The 25,232-nt window shown below is 49.0% G+C and overlaps 7 protein-coding genes and 2 non-coding genes across 9 annotated transcripts; 5 read left to right on the top strand and 4 right to left on the bottom strand.

Moving 5' to 3' along the window:
- The first annotated feature begins 278 nt into the window (after positions 1-278).
- FOBCDRAFT_233733 (uncharacterized protein) lies at positions 279-1,242 on the top strand. Its single transcript, XM_031192773.3, has one exon. It carries the CDS (start codon positions 435-437, stop codon positions 1,107-1,109), a length of 675 nt encoding a protein of 224 aa, XP_031031619.3. The 5' UTR covers positions 279-434; the 3' UTR covers positions 1,110-1,242.
- Positions 1,243-1,552: 310 nt separating this feature from the next.
- FOBCDRAFT_t261 lies at positions 1,553-1,646 on the top strand. The gene has a single exon. It is a non-coding gene; the product is annotated as a tRNA-Ile (tRNA).
- Positions 1,647-2,200: 554 nt separating this feature from the next.
- Positions 2,201-4,756, bottom strand: FOBCDRAFT_233732 (uncharacterized protein). Its single transcript, XM_031192771.3, has 4 exons — positions 4,708-4,756; positions 4,118-4,658; positions 2,491-4,068; positions 2,201-2,445 (listed from the first exon to the last, which is right to left on the bottom strand). Exons 1-4 carry the CDS (start codon positions 4,740-4,742, stop codon positions 2,389-2,391), a joined length of 2,211 nt encoding a protein of 736 aa, XP_031031617.2. The 5' UTR covers positions 4,743-4,756; the 3' UTR covers positions 2,201-2,388.
- A 331-nt stretch (positions 4,757-5,087) lies between these two features.
- Positions 5,088-6,441, top strand: FOBCDRAFT_148563 (major facilitator superfamily domain-containing protein; the record flags this gene model as incomplete). Its single annotated transcript, XM_031192770.2, has 2 exons — positions 5,088-5,432; positions 5,482-6,441. 2 exons carry the CDS (start codon positions 5,088-5,090, stop codon positions 6,439-6,441), a joined length of 1,305 nt encoding a protein of 434 aa, XP_031031616.2.
- Positions 6,442-6,630: 189 nt separating this feature from the next.
- Positions 6,631-9,118, bottom strand: FOBCDRAFT_324419 (uncharacterized protein). Its single transcript, XM_031192769.3, has 9 exons — positions 8,123-9,118; positions 7,624-7,686; positions 7,423-7,497; positions 7,355-7,366; positions 7,280-7,294; positions 7,197-7,217; positions 7,044-7,127; positions 6,955-6,975; positions 6,631-6,901 (listed from the first exon to the last, which is right to left on the bottom strand). The coding sequence occupies exons 1-7, from the start codon at positions 9,065-9,067 to the stop codon at positions 7,119-7,121; spliced, it is 1,140 nt and encodes a 379-aa protein (XP_031031615.3). The 5' UTR covers positions 9,068-9,118; the 3' UTR covers positions 6,631-6,901; positions 6,955-6,975; positions 7,044-7,118.
- A 1,670-nt stretch (positions 9,119-10,788) lies between these two features.
- Positions 10,789-11,616, bottom strand: FOBCDRAFT_245304 (uncharacterized protein; the record flags this gene model as incomplete). The annotated part of the gene is made up of 4 exons (XM_059610672.1): positions 10,789-10,869; positions 10,955-11,323; positions 11,401-11,531; positions 11,577-11,616. 4 exons carry the CDS (start codon positions 11,614-11,616, stop codon positions 10,789-10,791), a joined length of 621 nt encoding a protein of 206 aa, XP_059466238.1.
- A 1,069-nt stretch (positions 11,617-12,685) lies between these two features.
- Positions 12,686-13,816, bottom strand: FOBCDRAFT_245303 (uncharacterized protein; the record flags this gene model as incomplete). Its single annotated transcript, XM_054707570.1, has 1 exon — positions 12,686-13,816. One exon carries the CDS (start codon positions 13,814-13,816, stop codon positions 12,686-12,688), a length of 1,131 nt encoding a protein of 376 aa, XP_054563545.1.
- A 2,109-nt stretch (positions 13,817-15,925) lies between these two features.
- FOBCDRAFT_233728 (acyl-CoA N-acyltransferase) lies at positions 15,926-16,856 on the top strand. Its single transcript, XM_031192766.3, has one exon. It carries the CDS (start codon positions 16,189-16,191, stop codon positions 16,828-16,830), a length of 642 nt encoding a protein of 213 aa, XP_031031612.2. The 5' UTR covers positions 15,926-16,188; the 3' UTR covers positions 16,831-16,856.
- A 7,857-nt stretch (positions 16,857-24,713) lies between these two features.
- Positions 24,714-24,817, top strand: FOBCDRAFT_t262. Its single transcript has one exon. It is a non-coding gene; the product is annotated as a tRNA-Leu (tRNA).
- The last annotated feature ends 415 nt before the right edge of the window (positions 24,818-25,232 follow it).

Raw genomic sequence — 25,232 nt, 5'->3', positions numbered from 1 at the left:
CATCCCCTACTGACTTCTACTCTTTTTTTTTTCTCATCCCATCCACGACAAAACACTCTCGTTTACAGTCCAACTTTTTCGTGCTCTCAAAACACTTACATTCGCTTAAGCTTATACCAGCACCAAAATCGTTCAAAATGGGTTTCATCAAGTCCGCCTCCATCGCCAGCGTCCTCATCGGCGCTGCCACCGCCTCCCCCCACTATGCTCCTCCCTCCAACGAGACCGTCCACTACACCACTGAGGTCGTCACTCACCTGACCACCTACTGCCCCGGTGCCACCACCCTCACCTACGGCGACAAGACCTACACCGTCACCGAGGCCACCACCCTCACCATCGAGGACTGCTCTTGCACCGTCACCAAGCCCGTTGCTACCGGCACCGGCTATGCTGCTCCTCCCAAGCCCACTCACGCTAAGGACTGCGCTGAGATGTGCTCTGACAAGTACGATGACTGCCGTGTCGCCCCCAACGCCAACATGGCTACCTGCGCTGCCGAGTACGCTGCCTGCCTGAACTACAACCCCTGGGAGAGCGGCAAGTTCGTCAAGCCTACCTCTTGCCACGCTGGTGGAAAGCCCACTGCTGTCTACACCACTGAGGTTGTCACCGCTGTCACCACCTACTGCCCTGAGGCCACCACCCTCACCTACGGCAACAAGACCATCCCCGTCACTGCTCCCGGCACCGTCACCGTCCCTGACTGCCACTTCACCACCACCAAGCCTATTGTTCCTACTGGCTATGCTCCCCCCAAGCCCTCTTCTCCCGCCGAGAACAAGGACTGTGCTGAGAAGTGCTCCGACGCCTACAACAAGTGCCGCACTGGTGCTGACGCTAACATGGCTTACTGCGCTGCTACCTACTCTGAGTGCCTTGGCTACTCTCCCTTCAACGGTGAGGGTTCTCTTGTCACCCCCACTGCTTGCTCTGTTGCTCCCGTTGCTACCAAGCCTGCTACCGCTCCCGCCTACAACCCCCCTGCCGGTACCCAGCCCGCTGGTGCTCCTCCTGCTACTACCCCTACTCACGTCGTCACTGCTGGTGCCGCCCAGGTTGTCCCTGCCGGTATCATTGCCGTCGTTGGTGCTCTTGCCATGCTCTAAATGGTTTAATGGTGTGATTGTTTGAAGGAAGGAGGTGGATGGATGGTGGACTTTTTACTTCACCCATATGTAATTTGTGCTAGATCTATCGCATATACTTATAGACAACTGAAATACGATTTGGTGCTTTAAATGTTTCTATTCCCCAGTGATGTCCTCAACCAAGTCTTACAGTCTCTTATCCATTTGAGCTCTCGAAACTTCTGAGTCATGACAGTAATCCTAATTAGCTGTACTTCAACCGTAATGAGACTTTGCCCGTGAATTGCTGGCTGGGCATCTAGGTTCATGAGAATGTGAAGGTGACGATTGCACCATCGATGTCGGTGCTGGCAAGTCCACAACCAATACAAATCTGTGAGATCAGCTACATCTGCCTCGTCCCAACTCCACAGCAAGCTTGTGAACTCTGGTGAGACCTTATCCACCAATCAAAACTGGTGGCTTCCGTAGCTCAGTTGGTTAGAGCGTCGTACTAATACTTCAACCCGAGTGTCGGTAATGCGAAGGTCTCAGGTTCAAGCCCTGGCGGGAGCAATCCCAACGCCATCCAGTTCTTCTTTTTGCCATCTGTGATGTCTGGCATTGATGATCTGTTGAGAAATGGATGAACCAGTGTTGTTGGAGTTGAGGTTTTGGTGCTGTTATGCGATTGGACCAATTGAGAGAAAGGTGGGACACTTCTTTTATGCAGATTCACTGTGAACTGGCAGACACTAATGAGCAGCGTGTAACTGGAGACAAATGAATAAGAAACAATACCATGTGCTTGGAGGGGCAGTCAATTGAATGAAGTAAGTAATTCAAGATGCGTTTCAGTGAAGGTTATTTGACTTGTCTCGCCGAAACCACTATTGCCATGACATGCACTAAATGCATAAACTTCACTGCTGTGGAGCCCATTGCATAAATTCTTTCTTGTGTATCGCTGATGGTGCGATAACACGAGTACTCGTCGGACTTGATTTATGCTGTTATGCATTATCACCGTCCACCTCAGTGACCCCCGACCAAGCTTTGAACAGAACCTCGCAACACCGACGTACCACGCATGCAACTCATACCTTTAAACTGACATATAATTTTTATCCATTAATTAGGTTCTCTAGACAATGTCATATAGAATAACGCCCAGCGCCGTTGTGAAGAAACGCTCAGCTCTATGGCTTGCGTGTGGTGTCCAGAACCACTGACACTCAAATCTTACGACATAATCCACCATCTGTACTCCCTGAGTACGTTACAACTTCGGCTGAATACAGTATGTGTTTCGAGAAGATCAAAATATCCATGCCATCGGATCCGAAACTCCATCATCAAGAAAATCGTCAACCATCTGTCAATGTCAGCAATGATTCAACATCTCGGGCAACGCACTCACCAGAGAATCCCAGTCATCCATAAAGGTAAGATCAATTTCCTGTAAATCTTGAATCTCTGTACCTTCAGGTTGTAATTGAGCCAGAAGCGATTCAAACACTACCAATGCGCCTTGCATCGCCTCTTCACCAGCTTTCACTATGGACTCAACGATCTCAGTTTCGGATAAGTGTCGCATGATGCCCTTGATTTGTGCCATCAAGATCGACAGCATGAGATAGCCTTTAATATTGGTCTCGCCCGCTTCAATGGTTCGCAAGTTCCATGATTTCGAGTCCTCCATGACGTTCAACAAGTCTGGTCGTACTGGTGCCAAGGAAAAGCCGTCGTCCTCTTGAACCGTACTCCTCAGTTCGAGGACGAGTAAAATACTGGACTGCCATGCTGAGAGCCGAAAGAACCCGGAGCTGCATGCAACGAGACGCGCGAATTGTTGCTTGTCTGGAGAGGTTGCCCCGCCGGCACTATCTGAGGATACAGTGGACCACATTCTGAAAGCTGACTCGACCGTCATCTTCCGTGAGAAGGCATAACTCGGTTCTTGTAAAGAGAGTCCATAGTAAGGAAAGTGAAGTGCGCAGAGATACCGACGCATGATGAAGTCACCTACAGAAAGCTCAAACTCCGTTGGTGAGTTTTGGCCCTTCTTACAGTCCTTCAACACCCGATTGGCTTCCTTGTATGAAGCTTTCAGTTCTGCATCAACACGCAATGTCTCTTGGTATGATTCGCCAGACCTGAGGTCATTGAGTAGCTTGACAACTTTGAGACGAGACGCGAATGTCATTCGCAATGCCCTTGGCGTCGAAACTTGAGTAAAGACGCTGTCAGGTCTAAGGGTCGCACCGTCGATAATGATCTGGTCATCGTCAAAATTCCCAGGCGGCTCAGTATCGAACTCTCCTTCTGTGATCATTGGTGGTCCACCAGACGAGAGACTTGACTGAAGGCAGAGTTCCAGTATCGTGTTCCAGAGTCTTCGTCGCATCTCACAAGCCATTGTGGTAGTTTTCGATAACAGTGCGGGATCTCTGTGCAGACCCATCGACACGGCGGTCCTGAGGAGTGAACCGCATGCGATCCAGGACGATTCCCCTCCCACAGAGACCATCTCCCGGGCAAGAACAAGCAGAATATTTGTCTGAAGAAATTGAACACCAAGTCTTGATTTGAACTCTGGCTCTGATATCCACGTCTGAACTTCGTATATCCATTGAACGGCCGAGGCTCGTAACGAGAAATTGTCATCGTAGGTCGTCGCGCCCAGCGCAAGCACCAATTTGAGCTGAGCCACAAAGTCCCTATCTGACTCAACATCAGCGGTCCACAGAGCATCATACTTGTTCCTAAATGTCGGTATGTGAAGTATACGATACACCTTCTCTACACCTTTCAGGTAACACTCGACGAGACTGTCGCAAACTGCTTTGGATGCCAATTCAGTGGTGAGTAGTGTCGGCCATGCTGGCGCACGTAGTGCTTTGATGCGCTTTGCCATAGTCTTGCACTTCTGAACTGCGACAACAAGACCTGAGGTCTCAGTTGCGTACTGGTCAATTGCTTCTATAATGTCTCTGAGCTATTCTTTGTTAGCATCTGCGAATGCGAATTGAAGTATCGCGCCTTACCAATGGTAATCCACAGACAAAATGGCTTTGCCCGAAGAACCGCGACTTGTGAGAGATGGCTCGAGGCGTTGCTAATGCGCCAACATGTTGTCCTTGAGAGTGCAGGTGAAACGTTCCGCCCAATCTTGATGATGAGGTTTCAAGTGTTGAAGCTGGTGTTGAGACATGCGATTGCGATGGTACTGCAGTGGTTGATGATAATTGGCTCTCGAGCTGACGCACTCTGTTTCGCAGGATGTCGAGTTCCTGAACAGACGATTGACTGACTGGTGTCGGCGCACCTGTTGAAGAGCTTGCTGCTCCTGTACTCACACCAGGTAATCCAGAGTTTGCGCTTGCGACAAGATCTTCAGGTGTTGGTAATGAGAGAAATGCATTGAAGTCTCCCCCAGTATCGGCGACATGATCTTGACCTGTTGTGCTTCTTTCAGCTGGAGGGGGATTCTCGTAGACGCAATCGCCTTTTCTTGCGCGCATGCAATTGCTACACGGCGATCCTCGGTTACAGCGCATCTTGCGCTTCCGGCAAAGATCGCAGGACCTGAGAGAACATTAGCCATGCCTTGATATAATGAAATAGAGTCAGGTACACAGCTGGTCTTCGTCGTCGACGCACAGATTCCATTTTGGCGGTCTCTGATGATGTTGATTTGCGAGAAGGCCTTGGGATGCGGAGAATTGTGTAATTGAAGTGGTGAGAAATGCGTTTCTGGTGCTAATGGTTGCCCATTTGCCGGTTCCGGGTCTAACTCCGAGTGCGATCCCGACTCCGTTAGATCGTCATTGGCCAATCCTCATGTACGCATGATAGGAGCTAGTAGGCGACTTGACTCCTTGGCCGTCCTGTTCAACATAAAAGGAGTATGGGACCTGGAAATATGAATAAGGAATATTTCATGCCACAGAGATCTTCGATTGAAGAATCTCTTACCAAGACACTACTTCAGCATCATTTTCGCTGCCCCTTATCATGACCAATAAGGACGACACCAAGAGGCTTCAGGACCAGCCACTTTCTGATTTCGGCAACAATACGGACCAAGCGGAGAAGATAGCAGCTAGCGGCCCTCTTGATCTTTCACATGCGCCAGATGGCGGTCTCCAAGCGTGGCTGGTCGCCGCTGGATCAGCCTGCATATTCTTCTCATGCCTCGGTTTCGCCAATTCTTTCGGCGTTCTTCAAGAATACTACATGACTCACCAACTTCGAGGACACTCAGAGGATGCAATCGCTTGGATCGGTTCAATTTCGACATTCATACAATTCGCTGTTGGGGCTTTGAGTGGCCCCATGTTTGATCGTTATGGTTCTTGGGTACGTTTTCAAACGCATCATGAGATGATTCAGGCTAATTGTTTCTTAGGTCCTTCGCCCAGCCGCTGTTGCGTACGTCTTTGCGACCATGATGACGAGTTTATGCACCGAATATTGGCATTTCATGCTTGCTCAAGGTATTCTCATGGGCACTGCAATGGCATTCCTCCAGATCCCCGCTTTCGCTGCCGTTTCCCAATACTTTGACAAGAAAAGAGCTGCAGCTCTCGGAATAGCCGTTTCAGGCTCCTCTATCGGCGGAGTTGTCTTTCCGATCGCATTGTCAAAGATGTTGAACGATTCGTCTCTTGGTTTTGGCTGGTCCATTCGCATCATGGGCTTTGTCATGATACCTCTCATGTCCTTTTCATGCATCGCGATCAGACCCCGTTTGCCAAGTATAAAGACCTCGTTCTTCTTAATTGCACCTTTCAAGGACCCTTTGTATTTGCTTGTGATAGGGTCACTGTTCTTTCTCTTCATCGGCATGTTTGCTCCGCTCTTCTTCATCCCGACTTACGCGGTGTCACGAGGTGTCAATCCCACGTTGGCGTCATATCTACTCGCCATTACGAACGCTGCGTCAACTTTTGGTCGTATCTTTCCGGGAGTACTCGCAGATAAGTACGGTAGACTCAACATTTACGCTCTGGGAGGATTATGCACCGGGGTAGTGATTCTCTGCATGAACGAAGCAAAGACCACAGCAGCCTTGGTGGTTTATGCTCTGGTGTTTGGCTTTTGTTCTGGAACAATCATCTCCGGCGTGTCAGCAGCCTTCACACTCGTGTCAAAGGATCCGCGAAACAATGGGACTTATATGGGAATGGGGCTGGCCGTTAGCTCTTTTGCAGCTTTAATCGGTCCGCCTGTGAATGGTGTTCTTGTGAGCAAGTATGGCGGATTCTTTCAGGTTTCTGTTTTCAGTGGTGTGATGTGCTTGTTTGGTGGATGTCTTGCTACTGTGGCCAAGAGGTGGACAGAGAAGGGGATATTTGGCCGGATCTGAGGTAGGTAGATCTGGTACCCTTGTGGCATGATCATTGAGGCATACCTATTGTATTTCGCAAACTTTATTAGATTCTACGAAATCTGGCCTGTTCGTATGTATGGGAAAGACTCATACTAATCTCCTTGTAGCTACTCATCTTTCTCAGCAGTTTCCACTCTTACGTTTGCACTGCGCAATCATGAAAGGCGACTATGTTTATCTTAATTCAACAGGCTTTTTATGTGATGACCAACTGCTTTTTGTACTATCCAGAAGGACCATGGCTTGAAGCAGGTCAACTCTTTGATGGAACGTTTTAGATGGCCATGGTATTGGAGCCTTAGCCAAAGCACTTCCAAAGCCACTCATGCTGTTCATGCCCATGCCTTGAAGGCCACTCATGCCGTTCATGCCTTACGTGTAGTTCAAGTTGCTAGCATCGTATGATGAATAGCAGTAGCCCGATTGGAAGAACGCACTTACGCGTAGTCAGAGAGGCTCAGTATACCAAAGAAGGGAGTATTGACTTACTTTGTAGGCATTTCCGTACTTCTACAGTCACAAACAATTGATCAGTATCGTTCATTGACCATCTGTGGTGGAGCTCAGTGTGAATTTACCTTCATGTTATTGAAATGTGACTGTTTGGTTGTCTCCTGTCAGCAATGACCGTGACCATACAATACTTAAATTTGTTATGGTTGCTTGTTCGTCCCAGTATTATCGCAGGTTAGTCTACCATACGGCCGCTCAAAGACGCGGACTAAACTTACTTTGACTCGGGCCTCGGCTTCCTGTAGAAAGAAGACATTGATTAGCATCATGCATGGTTCACTTGGCGCTCTGAAAAACTTACTTCGCGAGAATCAGGCTGAGTGCAAATGTTACTACATTTGTCATACAAATTTAGTAAGTAGAAAGGAAAACGTACAATAGGTTTTGGCTATTATACAATTAGCATCAGCTGGGGAGCGTTGGGACTTTTGGAACTTGAAATACCTTCGCCGCCGGAGCGGCTGCCGGCTTCTGCTGTTGCTGCTGCTGCCCCGAAGGGCGACGCGAGGAGGTCGAAGACTAATCCTTTATATACGTCAAAAAATCGACAACCGAAACCACTCGGATAACTACACTTACGTTAGAGAAGTTCCGTTGTTACACAAGTTAGTCATTTGATCCAAGAGTGTCAAAGAATGAACTTACGCGCGAAGCGCCACCACGCCCGTGGCCATGGCCACCCCGGGAGTGCTGGTAGTCGTTTGTGTCCTAATAAACTCGTCAGTATTTACTGAGTACTTAATGAAGATCCCGATTTATTTCCCAAATGCTGTTCACTAGACTTGGTCTGGTGTCGTTCGAGCATGTCGACAATGGTGTGTTGGGAGGTTCCTGAATCCATCGTCAGTAAAGCCACAATGGGGCTAGGTTCGTGTGGCGCATTAGAACAAGGGGATTGACCAAGCCGTTTACCAACAGTTGAACCTTGAAGGAAAAGCCAGATAACCAGGTACGGTCCCGTTGACGCTGTGCGGCGCGCGATGTAAACATCAGGTGCCACATTTGTTCGCTCAAAAAGAGCCACCAAAAACACAGAGCTTAGGCAGCATAAGCTACCTACGCGATAGCCCAAGATAAGCTCTTTGGCTTATCATCTGATAAGGTTCCGTGGACGCAGGTTATCCCGCCTCACAACAAATCCTACTAGTACTTCCGGAGAGAGTCGATCGTCCTGCTCCCAATCCGATTCGCTTAAAGAATACTTGAAGCTCTGCTCTCCGTACTCGATCTTGGTCAACTTGTCGCCTATCAAACTATCGAGCAAGGACAGAAAATGAGACAGTGGACTATCCCACTGGAGGTCAAAGGAATGTACTTCGAAATATTCGTGATTGCAATCCACGTAGATCGGACGACAAGCCAGTCGTTCATTATCGACGTTCCATAGAACGTTTCTATCGATAAGTTGAACCCTCTTCCTGTGTTCCTTGTCATAGGCCTGGTCTAAAAGTAATCTGATTAAAAAGCCCAAAGCCGGAGGATAGTCCTTGATGCGGTTATCCGGGGTGAAATTTTTGAGCAACAGGTTCCATGACGGGTCAAAGTCAACGGCGATGTTGGTAACATCTTCAATAAAGTGGCGCCCCCATTCATCCTCGGCCTCGACATGAAGGGGTTTCCAGTTCCTGACCAGTGGTTCCCATGACTCAGCGGTGACGCAAAATATATCACTGTGCATATCAGCGACTTGATGCCAGGGTTCATAGTCGCCTTTCCTGTGTATAAGTCCTGTGCGAAGGATAACAGGAGGAGGAAATGACGTATCGAACCCGATGACATCACCAAGACTTTTATCCTTGGTGTTCTCCTGGAAATCTGGCCAACCCTGATTACTCCAATGCTTTGCAGCAATATTTCGAGATTCTTTGCAAGCAGTCCAAAGACCTGCGTGCCATAGATATGCCGATCTGTTTCTTGGACCAGTCGTTTGCCATTCGCAGTTCAGGGGGGCAAGTTGCCGGTTCTCATCCAATTTGATATAGTGCAGACCAGAGCGGCCACAGCTCCAATCAAAACATGCATCTTCCCAGATTTGCAGCCGGATTTCGACAGGCAGGTTCGGGAATGGGTGAAAAGTGGCGCGACTCATTGTGGAGCAACCGGGTTGTGGCCATGTTGGTAGAAATACGCGAAGACGATCAGAAAGTGGAAGATGTGCTGGGCTTAAAAGAAGGGAGGCGACTTTATTTATATCCGACCAAGAACATTAGCTGAGTTTTGAGATGACTCATTGTCTGTGGCGTGACTCTTTATTGCGAAAGTAACTAAATTCTCTGTGCTGATTTAAGCTCTCAGCCACAAGTCTTAACTGCAAATAACACATCTGGCTTACAACTTAGATATTCGACCAAAATGTCTGACAAATCACTACAATGTAAAGCTGATATCATGAAAACCTAGATTATGACTCTCTACCCGGCCTTAAAGGAAAAGGTGGTAGTGGCATTGAGTTCATAAGTCAGTTATAAGGTTAGTAATACACTTCTGGTTTAGCACAGTGGTTGTGTAAGTGACAGGCTCAAGGTTTGAGTGGTCAAGTTTGCAGAGTAGCCTCTACTAAGCCGCGAGTCATTGTCAAGGTGTATATACGTTTCACGGTGTTTCATCACTATCGTATGCTACGAAGGTTGAGTGATTCAAGACATCCGCAAACCTTGGCACAGCCGATGCTCATTTTTTGTGTCGGAATTAATTATCATTGGAGTAGCGGTAAGTCTAAGTTAACTTAGTAGACACTTGAAACTCTTATTTTGATGGCCTGGGTAATTGATATGCTCCCCAAGTTAGAGGATCGATAAAGTCTCTAAAAATCCACATTCAGAGACCACCGTGTTTAGCCTGCGCATGACCGAAGTTTGCGTTTCCTCTCAGGAATGCCATGTTCTCCATTTCCATGCAGTTGTCGAGAATTCTGCCGCATATCGACCCTCAGTTCCCTCTTATGTTTGCATCCATATGAGTTGATAGACCTGACAGCTGATGCTCACATCACGCGCCTCGCACGTGACTGGGTCATATAATGCATGGACATCGAATACATATCACTCTGGCTCGCGTTGGAGATATCTAACGCAGCTCTGATCGTCTGTCTAGTGCAGGGGGTCCTGATTTTGCCGCACGCCCCAGAGACGATGACCTCGTGCTTGTCTATTCTGGCATCGCATGTGCTCAGGCAATCTCATTGTATCCCGCACAGACTCCTGGTTTGCGTTCTTGTTGGAGGCTTGCCCTCCAGTTGATACAGTCGTTCAGGAAAATGGGGGTGAAAACATCGAGAATTCCGTCATGGAAGTTTTTTGCATTGGGCTTACCAAACTACAGCGTAGGAATTTTAAACAAATTCATGATCAGCCAACTACTGCATGTGGATTAGTTGCCTTTGTCCCCGTCATACGGCACGATGCTAATCCCTGCGTCATTCAGAAGGTACTTGTTGTACATCTCCGTGATCTCCATGGGCCACTCATCAGTATCATTTCGAGACAGCATTGCGGCCTAACCCGTTCCTTCTCACGTGAGTAGATGTCGTGTAAGCCAGGTCCCATGGCGGTGCTGGGCGTGGGCGCGCCTCGCCTGAATCGCTCTGAGGGTAGCCCTGCCGATCATCCTGTTCTACATTCCAAAGCCTGATGTTGTCGTGAAGTTGTGGTGTAGTCGCGAACGCTTTCTTTTCCTTACAGAGTAGCTTCTACTTCCCGAAGTCTTCCAAGCTCTCGAAACTCAAGTTAATTGCTGCTTGAAAGCTCATTCATGCTTCTCACCTGCTGCCGATGCAGTTGACATCTCGTTGTAAATTATGACGCGAGTGCGTCACTCGATATAGCGGTGCCAGTGCATGTGGACGTGTTGCATGGTAGCACTAGGCTGGTTCACATACCCATATTGCAAATCCTTTGTAGCTTGGCCACGAATAGGAGATTGAGATGATCCACAAAGATATCCATGGGGCTGTTCGAAACGAGAACTTCCCTGCCACCAGAGGCAATGGGTACACCTCGATATACTCGTGATCGCAATCAAAGGCTCTTACGGGACTACCCCGAGGCATTAGTGACTTCCACTGCGAGATATCGTCGATCACCATAAGTTTTCGCATGTAGGTTTGCTGATGTGACACATCGAGAAATACTCTTAGCATAAAAGCCAGTGGAGTGGAGAATCGAGCAACGCGGGTGTCATGGGCGGCTTGTGCCAGCTCGTCGTTCCAGGCAGGGTCAAATTTGACGGCAAGCTTCCGAATTTTCTGGTTTCTAATCTGACCTTGAATGTCTTCGGCAGGGATGGAGATCGGCTTCCATTCCTTTACGAGGGGTCCCATGACTCTGCGATGATACTGCACATGTCCCTGTTGACGCCAATGATCTAGCGCATGGGCATATAATCGCTGTTCTTGTGAGCAATTGGCGAGTCACAAAAAGATACGTCGAATCTGAACCAATCTTTCATAATGAAGTCGCGGTGTTTGGTTCTTGGCTGAATGACATACCAGCCTTGCTTTTCCGAGTGTCTGGATACAACAGCATGAGATTCCTGGCATGCTGTCCAGAGCCCTGCTTACCACAGGTAGGCAGATCCATTCTCTGGGCCGTCGGTTTCACAACTGCAGTCCAGGGGCCCGAGGTCCCTCTTTTCGTCCATCTTGATGTATTGAATGCCTCTGTATCTATCCTACGGTGAAAACAAGCATCCTGCCAGATTTTATTGCCGTAACTCGAAAGGTAGCCGGGTGAAGGGGCGGAATATGAGGTTTCCATAATTCGATCGGGGTACCAGCTGTAGCCAGTCTCTCAAGTGTTCGGTTCACGGCTAGATAACAAGGAAAGAAATATAACAAGAGGAATTTCTGGAGGCAATGACGGGGCTGGTGGTTAACTTATGAAACTCACCAGCGTAATTCAGTGCCTCAAATAAGCTTTCTTGGATATTGCGAATGATTGGAGGGACGGACAGGTAATGCATATTTCAGGTTTCCCTCAAACCTTATCTCAAAGTTCAATGAGGATGGCCATTGCCTGTCCACCTTATCATTTCCGTATTGGCATTGGACTGTGAAAGTCCCAAGGTTTAATTCACCGGGAGCCAGTAGAACTGAACCCCCATCACAAGCAGACCTCACCTAGATCTCCAGAATCGTCGATGCCCAAACGATTGGTAGGGCTACACTCAGTCTGGCTCTTATTGAGTCGCAACCCGCTCTTCCCTATTCAGTCCTGAATGCTGCAATTAATTATTCGTCATTTGGAATCGGTAACGAGCACTAATTCGGTCACGAGAGAGCTGAGAATGCATGCATGACTTGTCGTTTCATCTCAGAAGTCTCTACGAACAGGAAGCGATGTTGATTGGAAGAAGGGCATCTGGAAACCGTTACCATCCAATAATATGGTTTGATTCAAACCTCGAAGGAAACATGGCAATCAATGAGGTCTTTGATCCAAATCCTCATGAGACCGACCGTACACTCACAGTCACCTCGCAGATACCGCATACAGAAGCTGTATATGAACCCTTTGTCCCCAACAGAAACCTCATGAGTGACCACTCCAGACGCTGTACAAAAGTAAGACTCTCTTGTCATCCCTGAATCAGGTTTCCGTCACATATCCCTTAGTGAAAACTCCTCAACGAAATCTATGCAGAATCCTGCAGCGTGGGGCCAAGGTGCAAAAAAAGTGCAAAACACTACATCCAATATGAACTATCATCTTCATCGTACAGCCGGCTTTTGCCCTGCTGCTTTCCCATTTGAAGAAGCTACCGAGGCTAGGCGGTCCACCTTTGCCCTCATGGCCTTGCCTTTTATGGCCTCGAGCACCATCTCTTTATCACGCCGGACCATAACGCGTACCAACTTCCGAACAGACAGTCCCTCAGGAAGAACTTTGGATGCACCGAAATCAAAATGGGAGCTTTTGCGTTCATGGGTCAACCTACTCTTGAGTAGTCGATCAACCTGGTCCAAGAACCTCAGAACAGGAGCTTGGCATGCAAGACGATTCGAAGCAAGAGGGTCGCTCGGGTCGATCAGAATGTATTCGTGCTCGCAATCATGAAAAACTGGGGGGCTTTCGGGACTGACTTTCTTCCAGCCGGAATACCGGTCCATGATATGGATTACTGGTGGCAGTCGGGGGTTCATGGTTGCTATTCCGCAAAAGATCTTGATGACGAGGATCAAGGTGGGTGATGAAGAATGAGTAGGTCGATATTTCTCGAGACCCAACAGTTCGGAGGTCCAATACGGGTCAAACTCCACAGCATAGTCCGTATTGTTTCTCCAACATGCGAGTTTGAACTCGTCTAGAGTTGACCAGCGGCTTGGATTGATGCAAAACATATCATCGAGGGATGCGGCCATGAGCCAGGGCGAAAATAAGCCCTCGTCTTCACGACGCCCATTCCAAATCACGCGCGGGCCCTTTCTGCCCCCATAGAACAACTTTCTAAGACCGGCGTTCACCTGCTCATCCACCTCTTTTTGATCGTATTCGCCGCAGGGGTGGCCAAACCAACATTTCTGCATGACCTCACGGGATTCCTTGCAGGCCATCCAAAGACCGGCATGCCAAAGATAGGCGGATCGATTAGCGGGATGGGGCTTTTCCCAGCTAAATTCCAGAGGGTTCCAACCTCCCCCCGGGCTGAGCGTGACGTAGTTTATGCCTTTGAACGTCTTTTGGCCAATTTCTGAATAGCAGTTTGCCATGTCAGAGGTAGCTGAGTCCCACCTTGAAGAGTCGAAATTCAACGTACGCATTTTCCGAATTGCTGACTCCCAGATTTGTAGGCGGAGCTCATAGGGGAGCTGTGGAAAGTGATGAAAAGCTGAGGGGGCCATTTCGAGAATCGAGATGGCGTGTGTGAAGGTTCAAGGGCTGAAGTTGGAAAAGAGGAGAGGGCATTGAAGATGAAAACTCCGTTATTTAAATATGCTTGCCGAACATTAATTATTTTAGCCTTTCCATTGAGCCACATCCGTAACTTTCATGTCATAGCGAAATATGTTTCAAGATTGAGTTGCAAATCAGCAAGCTGTCCAATCCATAACCAACACGTCAGTAGTGCCAAACCCTATTGGAAAAGCATTCGAGACAGCATGGGAGAGAATAAATGCTTTCCAGAAAGACTTTCTCGGAGGCATATTTGATGCTCATTGATCTTGACCTATGTTCTGGGTATCCCATTCAGTTTCTTTCGCTTCTCAACCCAAGACCCCTTGCTAAAGTTTCTAACATTCACGCCCTGTGTTGCTCTGTTCACGATCGGCTACACTAACTAGCAGGAATATCTAGGCTAAGTGTTTGAAATGTTGTAGGTAGAGCAATGCTTACATGACAAACTCCGAATTCCCTGTTCCCCTGTTAGCGGAAATAGCCTGGCTCGATGCAGTTATATACTGGCCCGAGAAACGTCATTTCATCCGCATCTTTATTGTAAGACCCCTCAAAGACAATAGCGGGACCAGTTTGTCAGCGTTATGGCCTTTCTGTACTTTGGATAATGGAGCTGAAGTGACCGAAGTGCAGTAACCCCGATGATGCACTAAGTTCGAATTCCCACTTTATTGCGTCTAAGGGCAATGACAGAGAAAAAAGTCTCTTATGACGAGTTTAGGCACATATGGAAAGCGAATAGGGCCTAAGTTTTGAAGGTTGTATAACTTGACCTCCAGCAGTCTGTCCAGATGGTTGAGGAACTTCAGAACAGGGCTATGCTGTGATATGTGCAGAAGATGAGCCAGGCTTCATGATGATCTCCATATACTCATACTCGCAGTCATAAAAAGTGTTGAGTCCATTCTTTGTAGTGTCGTCGCTTATCCATTGAGCATTCCTGTTGATGAGTCTGATGGTAGGCGTGCTAGAATGCCTGGTATGGGCATCTGGAACACCAATCTGATGAAGAAGGCCAGAGAGGCAGTGAATTTCCTGATTGGTAAGTAATTATCGTACTTCGATAGCTCCATGTTCCAAAAAGGGTTGAACTAGGAGGCAAGCCTGTCGCATGCAATGAGTGGGAATCGGTGTTCGTGGGATACAGATCGCCCTGCCCTGTATAATGCGATACAGAAAGGGTCTTGGGACGGATTGATGATTTGTTCCTGTCCCTGTAATTCATGAATGTCCTTCGCTCTTGTGACTAGTGGCCTTTTTGTCTCAGGGATAAAGAAATATGTCAATGAAGACTTTCTTCCGGGGTACCATCTGCAGGCCAGCAAGGCTTGGTGCGAAGTGATGGACCCAGGTGCTACATGACAACCGCTCGGGAGTCCCAGCATGCCGTCCGGTCGCAATTAACAGCCTGAGCTTGGTCCTTGGGGTTCGTCTTTCACAGAATCATCCAGTGGCACCATGTCTCCCTTGGGTTCAAGGGCGATGTAGTGCAGAATGGCTCGTCTTGGGCGAATGGAAGCCTTCCATACCTGCACTTAAGCTTCGGGGGGGAGTTCTGGGAATTTTTGAAGATGGACGGTGCCATTGTAGGTCAAATCTTGGAAAAGAAAATTGGGTTGTATTCCATGGTGACGATATGAGCCTCTAATATATCAGCTTTAAGTTTATGATATGGTTCACAATATGGATTTTATTGGTTATAAAGTGTAAGAATTGACTCTCGCCATTGGCAACACTGGGATTTTAAAGAAGAAATCTTTTTCTCCGGCACCACTCCCTGCTTTTGGCCAGTCTTGCGGAAGTCATGATGAGGCTCACGGAACCTTGGCCTCATCTTCTTGCCATCGAAGCATGTTTTGGTTGTACGTGACGAGATCGCAGAATGGTTACAAGTTGAACAAACACTAATTAATACTTCTCAGCACTGGTAGCATGAGGCCTCCGGTCGGGGAATATTCCAGTTAGCGACGTGGGGCTCGGTCTTCTGGGGGAAAGGGTCATGACATACCTTAATCCGAGCAGATGGCCGTGGTATCACAAGCTAGCCAATGCAAGCCTTGGAGCTTGCTAGATACTTCACAAAACCAGACGGCTATTCTTTGTGCGTTCGATAACTGCCATAAAGGGAATACGAGTAAGCGAACATAAAGCGGCCAATGACTCATCCGGCACCCGACTTGGGAATAGCGTCAAAGATGGCTGGGCATTGGAGGACCTCCTGTGTCTACAAAAGCATCGCCAATAAACTTGTCAGTCAATTACATTCAGTCTCTGATCATTTACACAATCATTGCACTCTTCAGACACACCAATCACCATGGACTACTCAACAGAAGACATCGTAAATGCCTACAAGTCAAATCGGCTGGAGTACATTCGAGCCGACAAAACCGACGGGAACCTCCAAAAAGTCGCCCTTACCATCCTCCAAGACCCAGTCATCCAGGCCCTTTCAGCACCCACTATGCTCTTGCCAAAGGGGCCGAAGGAGGTTGATTCATACATAGACTCTGTTGTCAACTCTTTGCTCGGTGTCGCGATATGTCTTAGAGAAGATGACGACAATGACAAGACAGAAGAGAAAGAAAAGAAGTCACGAACTATTATTGGCGTCATGTGCATCGGCTGGGGAGGCATCTCACCAACAGTCGCTCATCACCGAACCGCCGAGATTGGTATCTCTCTTATTAAAGAGCATCAAGGCAAAGGCTACGGAAGAGAAGCAATCAACTGGATGGTAGACTGGGGTTTCCGCCACGCTGGCTTGCATACGATTGGTATTACTACTACAAATTACAATCCACGAGGAGTATATCTCTACGAGAATATTGGTTTCAGGCTGGAAGGCAGAAGACGAGACACTATTTGGATGAACCGCAAATGGTACGACCTGATCGAGTTTGGAATGACGGAAGACGAATGGGAATCACTTCGGGGTCTTGACACGAAAGAAAAGTAGTGTATTTGATCAATACTCAATTGCAATATGTTCGCAGAATGGCCTGCATAGTAAAGCATTCTGTGCGGGGAAACTGACGCAAAAGAGGAAGGCCCATACTCATGTTGATGAAGGTTGGTGACGGTTCAAGGGCGAAATCATGCTCGTGCAGGCAGAGTAGTTCGCAGTGCATGATGGTCGTTCAGCTCACGCTTTCTCGGGTAAGAGCACCGTCAGTAGGCATCCTGTCTGAAAAGACAGCGGTTAGGATTGGCAACTGTCTCAATAGATGAACATCAGCCATGAAAGTTGCTTCGGTTCGGACGTCTTTGAAGGTTTTCTGGTAGTAGTCCATTGATATGGGTCATGGAGTGCGCCTGAAGGAGGAGGACTGTCGAGAGAAACGAGTCAGCCAGTCGTTGGCTGACTGAATTGTAGTGAGCGTCGCGAGGGGAGGCAATGACCGCCAAATGAGGTTACGACGTGGGGATACACGAATTGACGACGTGAGCGTTACTTTGAGAACAATACATCAATGCGAGGACGAAAGAGTGGCAACAGAGGCAAAGCATTGACTGCACAGAAAGTGGTGACTGGAGACGGCTGTGTATACTACTGTGGATGCAATGGTTGTTCCTGTTGAGAGCGCACCCCGTATCAGATACCCTAATGTGCACCCAAATGCTTCCAGAATCAGACGACAGCTAGAGCAGCTCTATGACTTTGGGTACATATGGCCGGAGGTGTAGGTTGCAAGAGATCAAATTACGCCTAGTGGTTGCATTGAGGAGGAGATGATCTGCTCGTACCGAGATGCGTCGAGGCGGTCGTAATGATTCAGAGAGTTGGAGTCTACAGACAGGCCAATCCAACTTTGTCGAGCTAGTGTAGCGGAGCAGGCGCTGAGATTTCGTGTACAGACACCGATGCCAGGCAAAGAAGATGGCGGAAATGGCAAGGACATCGGCCCTGTGTGTAACCGGCTAGTTTTGTCACTGTGCGCCAGCTTGTTGCTACCCCTTCCTCTTTGCATGTGTCACAGCCTTGAAAGGCTGGAGATTGAGAGATATGATACTTGCGAAACACATAGCATCAGCGACATCTGTCCGTCGACAGCCCGGATTTGCCCTCACAAGTACCTAGCATGTCGCTTTTGGCTGAAACGTTAGTGGTCCCGATGGCTGTCTCCAACGCCATATAAATGGGGGCCTGCTGCTCTTGTGTGTTAAGAAGTTGGGTTGGGTTGTCTTGACAGCAGACAGCAAACCCTCTTATACGGTAATTGAGACAGTTATCAGAACATCTAGCTTTTCAGCCAAAAGCTACATCGTAGGCATCAGTAAGGGCAAGCTGTCGACAGGAGAGGCAAAAAAAACGTATCACTGTCGACAGCCCATCTCGTCGAATTGCCAAAGCGAGGCGCCCTACCCACGATGATACAATGCCATGTGGTGGGATTGTTGACCATGCAGAGATGTGTAAAACATGTAGCTGCATTCGAGATCTGTCGTTCGTAGTTGCGCGAGAATAGTCGATGTCGTAACTTGTTCGTATCGCAGTCGGTCGTCGTCCGTTGGAATTGATATCGCAGGCGGTCATAAGTGAGTCGTCGCTGTGTTTCGTCGTCGTCGTCGTCGTCGTCGTCGTTCATCGTATTCGTCGGTCGCTCGGTCGCTCTCGTCGTTCGTTCGCTCGTGAAGAGTACTCGCATCGGTGGTGCTAGCTTGCTTGGTCGTCGTTTATCGTTCGGAACTCGTCGGTCGTTGTCGGGTCTTCGTCGTATGCGCATCATGTCTGGTGATTGTAGACTGGGAGTAACAGGTCAGTGCTTGACGCTTTAGATAGAATAGCCAGTACTGACAGTTGCTGGTGTCGCGAACGCTTGAAGGGCGATGTCTGGCGTGAGGTCTGTTGACCTTGGAAGGCTGACAAGGACATGGCTGAACGCGCGCGATAGGTGCATCTGCAGAGCCATTCATCGCTCTAATTCGTCGTTGTTCTCAGATCCGCAAGAGAATAGACCATCGCGTCAACTTTCTGTTGCAATGCGAGCGACGCGTGTGACAATCGTGTCATCCTGTCTTCTCCGACGCTGCAAGCAAAGCAAGCAAAGCACGCGAAGCAGGCAGCGGTGAAGTCAACAAGTATTACCGGCAGATCTTTCTCGCAGTTTCTCTAAAACTCTGGCACAAGGACCATCGCAGCTTGGAGCCCAAATGCTACCATCTGGAGGATGCTGAAACGGAGAGTCGACGTGAGAGGCCAGCTCTTGCACAGGTCTGGTCTACGCCCATGCCGAAGTCTAGAGTGCCCAGCAGTGATCAACACTGTATGCGCTGTTCCCCCTTCCCTTGCATTAAGTTGAATATGGACATGAGCAGCATTCACGCTTTGCAGGGAGCTGGTGAAGACACAAGGCTGCTGCAGGAAGGTGTTGCGTGTTGCTGTGGGATCAACGCGCCTGCTGCCACAACATAATGCCCTGCACTCTTATCGGACAGAAGCTGCACGCAGCTTCATTTAAACTCGTGTTCAGCGCTCACAATTGAAGAGACCATCACGTCTTGGACATTCGGGTCCAACTATCAAGGGCCCAACATCCAAAGATCCTTGTTGAGATCGGGCGTGCCATGGCGAGACCCGAGCCTTGTCTTGCTTGATGAGAGTGATCAGGCCAAATGCAACATGGTCAGAGACTTTGGCATCGGGGAAAATGCAATCAAGGAACGATTATCCGGATCTGCGGTCATCATGCTTTCGTATGGGCGACAGGTCGAGCTTCCGAAGTGCCGCGTCACCGATGTCCTCTGCTCGCCATGGTTGTCTGGCGCTCATGGGGAGCTTCCTACGCGTCATTGATAAGTGAAGACAAATGGCCACTGGCAACAAACCTCGGCGACCTTATCTCGCGTAATCAATGCTCGCGTTTGGAAGCTCGTCACCCGAGAACGAGAATGAAGGGAGCGACAAGATGTACTCTGGAACATTGCATGGTGAAGGCGTTGGGTCGCATGTCTACGTCACTCATGGACGAATACAGACCACCGACCTGATCACAGCCACCACTAGCCTGTACATGATAACCTTGCTTCTTTGCGTGCTCTAGGCGTCATATTCACGCGAACGGTCGCACGAATGTGGTTCGAGAAACGATTGAAGGACACGCCATCAGGCTATGCTTGCCAAATGCAATTGCTGTTGCACAGGATATCCAGTCGGTCCAGGGCGAGGGGCACGGGATTGTACTACCTGCGAATGCTATGGTGGATTGACTCTGAACAGAATAGCCGACAGGCTTGGCGATCGATGCGCAAGAATCTGGTGAAGTCCACGTCACGAACCACGAGAGGGATGTGTCCAAGTACTGGATGAAATATTATGGCTTCTCTGATGCAGATACTCAAGTGGTCTCTCCAGTCAGAATTTGTGTGGAGAAGGCCGGCTTGTATAGAGACAGACCCGAATGTCCCTCGTGGCGGATGAAATTTCCGGTCTTTGAGTATACGACGAAGTAGACGGCGCGTCAAACAGAACTAGCCATCACTGCGGAAGCTTTTCTCCAGGCCTCAACTTCTCAGAGCAACGGTGTCAATCTGTCGCACAACACCAATTGACCACGTAGGGGTGCCCGAAGCCTATGGCCGGAATGAGAGCATGGCGTCGATGCGGATGACACCGGTCTCAGTGTCGGCACTGCGTCAATAGCAGACTTCGGCTGGTGTGATGCCGACGACAGTGTCGCCAGGATTGCCCCCAAGATGCAATCTGGGGGGTAGAGAAAACGGGCAGCAATGGTCATGCCGCCAGATTATGTCACAGCTCAGAAAACAGCTGCCATGCATGGGACATGGGTTTCTCATCCCCTTTCTGGTGGCTGCGTTGGCAACGTGAGCATGTGCTTCCTCTGTCTCGAGTGTTCGCAAGCTGCGAAACACCACTATGAAGAACGTGCTAGGGTATGTGGCAGTTCCCCGTCAGAATGCGATATGTCAAGGCCAGGCAGTTTTGAATGAGAGCAATAGGCAGAAAAGCACTATCCGCGGACGCGTGAAGCAAGTTTAGCATGCGTCGCAACGCTCTGTGTGAGAACCGTGCAGATCGGACTGATCGCAGGCATCTCGCATGGCTGAGTGACAGGATCTACGTGCCCCCCACGCACGAGCAGAATAGTGGGGGACAATATCGAGAACGTTAGGGGTACTCTGGCGACTGATCGAAGAAGACAAGAGATATCGGAACGTATCTCTCGCAGCCTGAGTCTCAGCAGTTGTGCGGCCCTCTGACATCTTCTGGCCATCGTCAACTAACAGCACTCGACAACTTGTAGAGGGTTGCGGATTCGCCATATGCCGAGGTCTTTGCCAGATTGTTTGACGTCCCAGGGTCTCTAGTGACAGGGCGAGAGACTCTCCAGTGTTTCGAGCAAACACTGATGCTTGTTGGCATGGCCTGAGTAGTCAAATGGTAACAGCAAGTGGTCGACATGCCCGTCGTGTCTCAGTGTTATCGACCGAAGCTATCAGCATCACAAATAGCTCGTGATAGCCACTTTGAAGTCAGGTTTCGGCATCTAGTCTTGAGATGGTGCGGGTGCACGTAGGGCTGAGGCACCTTAGGTCAAGAGTCGATAACAAGTCACCGGCTCGCATTTCAGGCTGATGACAGGCATTACAAACAGAATGACGCACTGAGTAGCGGTAGGAGCTTGACGAGATGTTGAAGGCGTCTCGGAAGGCTTTGCTCAATGCGACCGGCTCAGGGACAGTGAATCACAACAGGATCGCGCGGGGGGTTGAAGCAGGCATGCATCCCTTGCCGTAATGGCTTCCACGACGTGGCGAGCACAGGATTGAATCATGAGTGCGCAGGCGATGGTCGCGAGAACGAAATTGATAGAATGCGGCTCGTTTCCTTTGCTTTGTGAGAGTTGGGCTGATCCGCGTATTGAAGCCAGCAATGAATCGTACAGCGGGTGGCAACAGCTCAGCCGGGCGACAATGACGGTATAGAAGTCCTCAAATTCTAGCGCTGTAGACACAGCTTTCAGGAATCTATGCCTGCACCAGAGCTTGCAGATATCCGGGTACCAGTAACGGCAATGGAAAGACTCGAGTGTCACTATATGTTGAAGCCAAGTCGTGATCCAACTTTAACCCGCCAAGTATCGATCGTAGCGACAACATGATAACAGCTCTGGCCGGACACTTTGTCACGAAGTCGAGGGGGGTGACAGAGCATCTTAGTTGATGTTGGCCGTCGTGGCTTCGGTGCGGTCGGCGGAAACGAGGTGCTCGTGTAAACACCAAAGCTTCGTCTATAACTCCGACTCGTTCGCCGGTTGGAGACCTCGTGGTGCCACAAGGGATCCGAAGACACATCGGCTGCAATTGAGAAATGCAGCGGAAGCTCTTGATCTTGCTCAAAAGCATGAAGATCGCGTGCGCTAGGCTGGGTAAATCGGAGGGGCCATTTCCAAGATAGAGAATGCATTCTGCGACGTCATTCGACAATGGGCCTGCTCGAATGGCTTGGATAGCCACGGTCGGTCGTAGGCTTGCTTGGGTTGTCACAAAAGCTGTTCGTTTTACGGCGGAATCATACAATCATATTGAAGTTTGTCGTCGAGGAAACGGGGTGCGTTCAAGCGCTGGATGCAGGTTGTTCGTGCAGGCAATACCGCTGGCCGAGTCACAAAAGTTGTCTCGCGATGCCTATTGCAGGCGAGAGGGAGAGCTTCAGCGGTCGGATAATGCGACATCAAGGCTAGAAATGGCGTCCGATTGATTCGGGGACAAGATGTACTGGGTTCACGGTGTGGCATGGTAAGGCGTCGGCACTGGGACAAGCCAGGCCGAGTTGCCTGATCACGGAGGTGCGAGAAAGGAGACGAGTTGCAGAGACAGGAATCGATAGTGATTCACTTTGGTGCGGAATGATGATTGCGGCTATTTGTGCGACTCTGAGCCTTGGTGTGTTGATTGACAGTTGCAAGTTGGAAAGAGGAGGTTGCCTCAGCGGTGCTGGCGGCTGAAATCTTGGTCTCGCGACTGTTAGTCATCAATGACGGCCAATGATTGTAAGGTAGCAGATTATTGCAAGAACAATCCTTCTCGAGGGGGGATTCTTGAAATATTGTAATTTCAGTAATAATGACACAAGCAAGGATATCGGTAGGCGTTATATAAAGACGTGACGTCGGGTAGAAATCGATTTTGCGCTTCAGTGGATAATTTCTAGTGTCCCCCAAATTGTGGGTGGGGTTGGGCTGCCATATCTCTAGCTCAGCGTGACGGACCTAACACGTGAAGAGCCCTCGACGCAAATGTCAAACGAATTATATTCGATGCAAACTACTTCCGGTGTTTGGGACTGTTAGTCTATTGAGAGTGATTCCAGCCATGAGCTAATCCACTCCCTGAGACTGATGCTTCAGGCCTCCCGTGTATCGCGGACTTTGAGCAATTGCTTACCCTGGATCTGCGCTTTCCAACGAGTTGGGTGTTGATCACATTCAAATCCTCAGAATTAGCATTAAAAGCAAGAATTTTTTTAACTTAAGGAGATCTAAACCTATTATTATGCTTGTCTTACTTCATTTCAGTTAATCAGGAACCGAAATGACGTGTTTGCGTTGAGATCGATTTACACATCGTGGCTCTTGCTCACCTTGCATATGACACAGCAACCATAGCGCTGCGTCGTGTATCATTGAGGCTGTAAATGTCATGCAAACCTCAAATAGCATTGATTTGCCATAGCCTTCGGTTCACGAAGTCAACTGTCATTGATCTGAATATCGGAGAGGTTATCGTGACCAGGAATCTCATTCACTGAAACTACCTCGGGAGAACCTAGTATATGATCCTCGAAGGTTCACTTCCCGTTGTACCTCGTCCATCCACCCCCTTGCCTCTGTAGTAGCAGTCCACATATCAGGAAGAGGAGCTCGAGCATTAATATCAGGGCCCCTTCTAGTATCCGGAGGCTCTCTTCTATCGATCTGAGGATATCCATTATCCCTGTTAACTTCAGACCGCACAGCCCTCAAGAACCTACGCTTGTTTTCCCTACGCTGTTCGTTTGCTCTTCTTGAGTAGTGCTGATTGCTAGCTCCCGAACGTGTACCTGGTTCAATTTGCCTGTATCTTTACCCGGGAACGTATCCCCACTGTGGGCTATCATCAGAGTTTCGTCTTATTTGCGGTTCGACTCTTCGAGGTTCGACTCTTGGGGATTCGTGCGGCTGGAGGAAGCTCCGCGCAAGATGGTATCTTTCATAAATTACCCAAGGATCAGCATCCCAATCGCCGGGAGTAGGAGCAGGACACAGGAGATGTAGGCGATAGCCATGGTGTTGGATTATACATTGGCCCGACCATCCTTCGCGTTTTGGGTTCCCAGTTTGAGTTGGGATATCGCGCCCGGTAGCGTCTCATGTAATCTTCGTAAGAAGCATCATTGTTGGCCTGGCTGTCAGATGCGAGCCGTATTCGGTCAGAGTTAGCCATTGCCTGACGTGTTTGTTAGTTTGGGTGGTTTGACCAAGAGTTTAGTGCGCGCCTTACCTCTCTGTTTGTTTGATCGCGAGACGGGAGCATGCTATTTGATGCTCTTCGATGCTCTTTGATGATCTTTGAAGATATTGTGATAACTTGTGATGACTCTTGATGAAGTTTGATGAAGTTGCAGGAATTGGACTTGGCTGACCAGGCGGAGTGCCTGCCTCCACAACCTTTACTTGACTGGTCTTGCCCTACCGAAAAAGGAGGCTACTGCCGACTCTTGGATAACTCCTTTTGGAACGAATGATTGAGGAATGATGAGACTGAAAGACACTTTGCCATTGGATACAATCATGCTGCACATGTTCTGCCAGAAGCTCTCAGTTTACTATCCAATCACAAGGCAAGATGGCCGAGCGGTCTAAGGCGCTGTGTTCAGGTTCGATTCGAACTAGCAACGATTCGCAGTCTCGAAAGGGGCCTGGGTTCGAATCCCAGTCTTGTCAATCATTTTTGTCCGTGTCACAAGGTGTCAATCAACTCTGATCTTTCTTTTTACCAGGTCGAATACCTTGGATTCTCGTGGCTGTGTCAGTTCTCTTCTGCCTCGTGTCCTATTGGCCATAAAAAGACTGTTTGTAGTGTTGACCAGCACCTTGTTTCAACTCAGTAGCTTAGCTCGAAAAACATCGCATGAGTGCGAATCGGAAGAGGCTGGCATGTCTTCACTCCATGTGACTCTCCCTCTCCACTTGCCCCCAAATCAATTGGTGCGCTTCAATCGGGGATGTCGGAGCCGGAGTCGACTCGCCAAGTTCAAAGCGATTTGTCGATCTTTATCGAGTTTGAGAATTTCCCCGCAGACTCCCCGGAACCATTGATGCTGGTTCCTTGCCTCTACCCCGGATTTTATCAATGAGT

This window comes from Fusarium oxysporum, chromosome XI, assembly GCF_013085055.1.
Source record: "Fusarium oxysporum Fo47 chromosome XI, complete sequence".
NCBI lineage: Eukaryota > Fungi > Ascomycota > Sordariomycetes > Hypocreales > Nectriaceae > Fusarium > Fusarium oxysporum.
The sequence above is the reverse complement of the archived record's forward strand: the minus strand, read 5'-3'. Positions and strand labels throughout refer to the sequence as shown.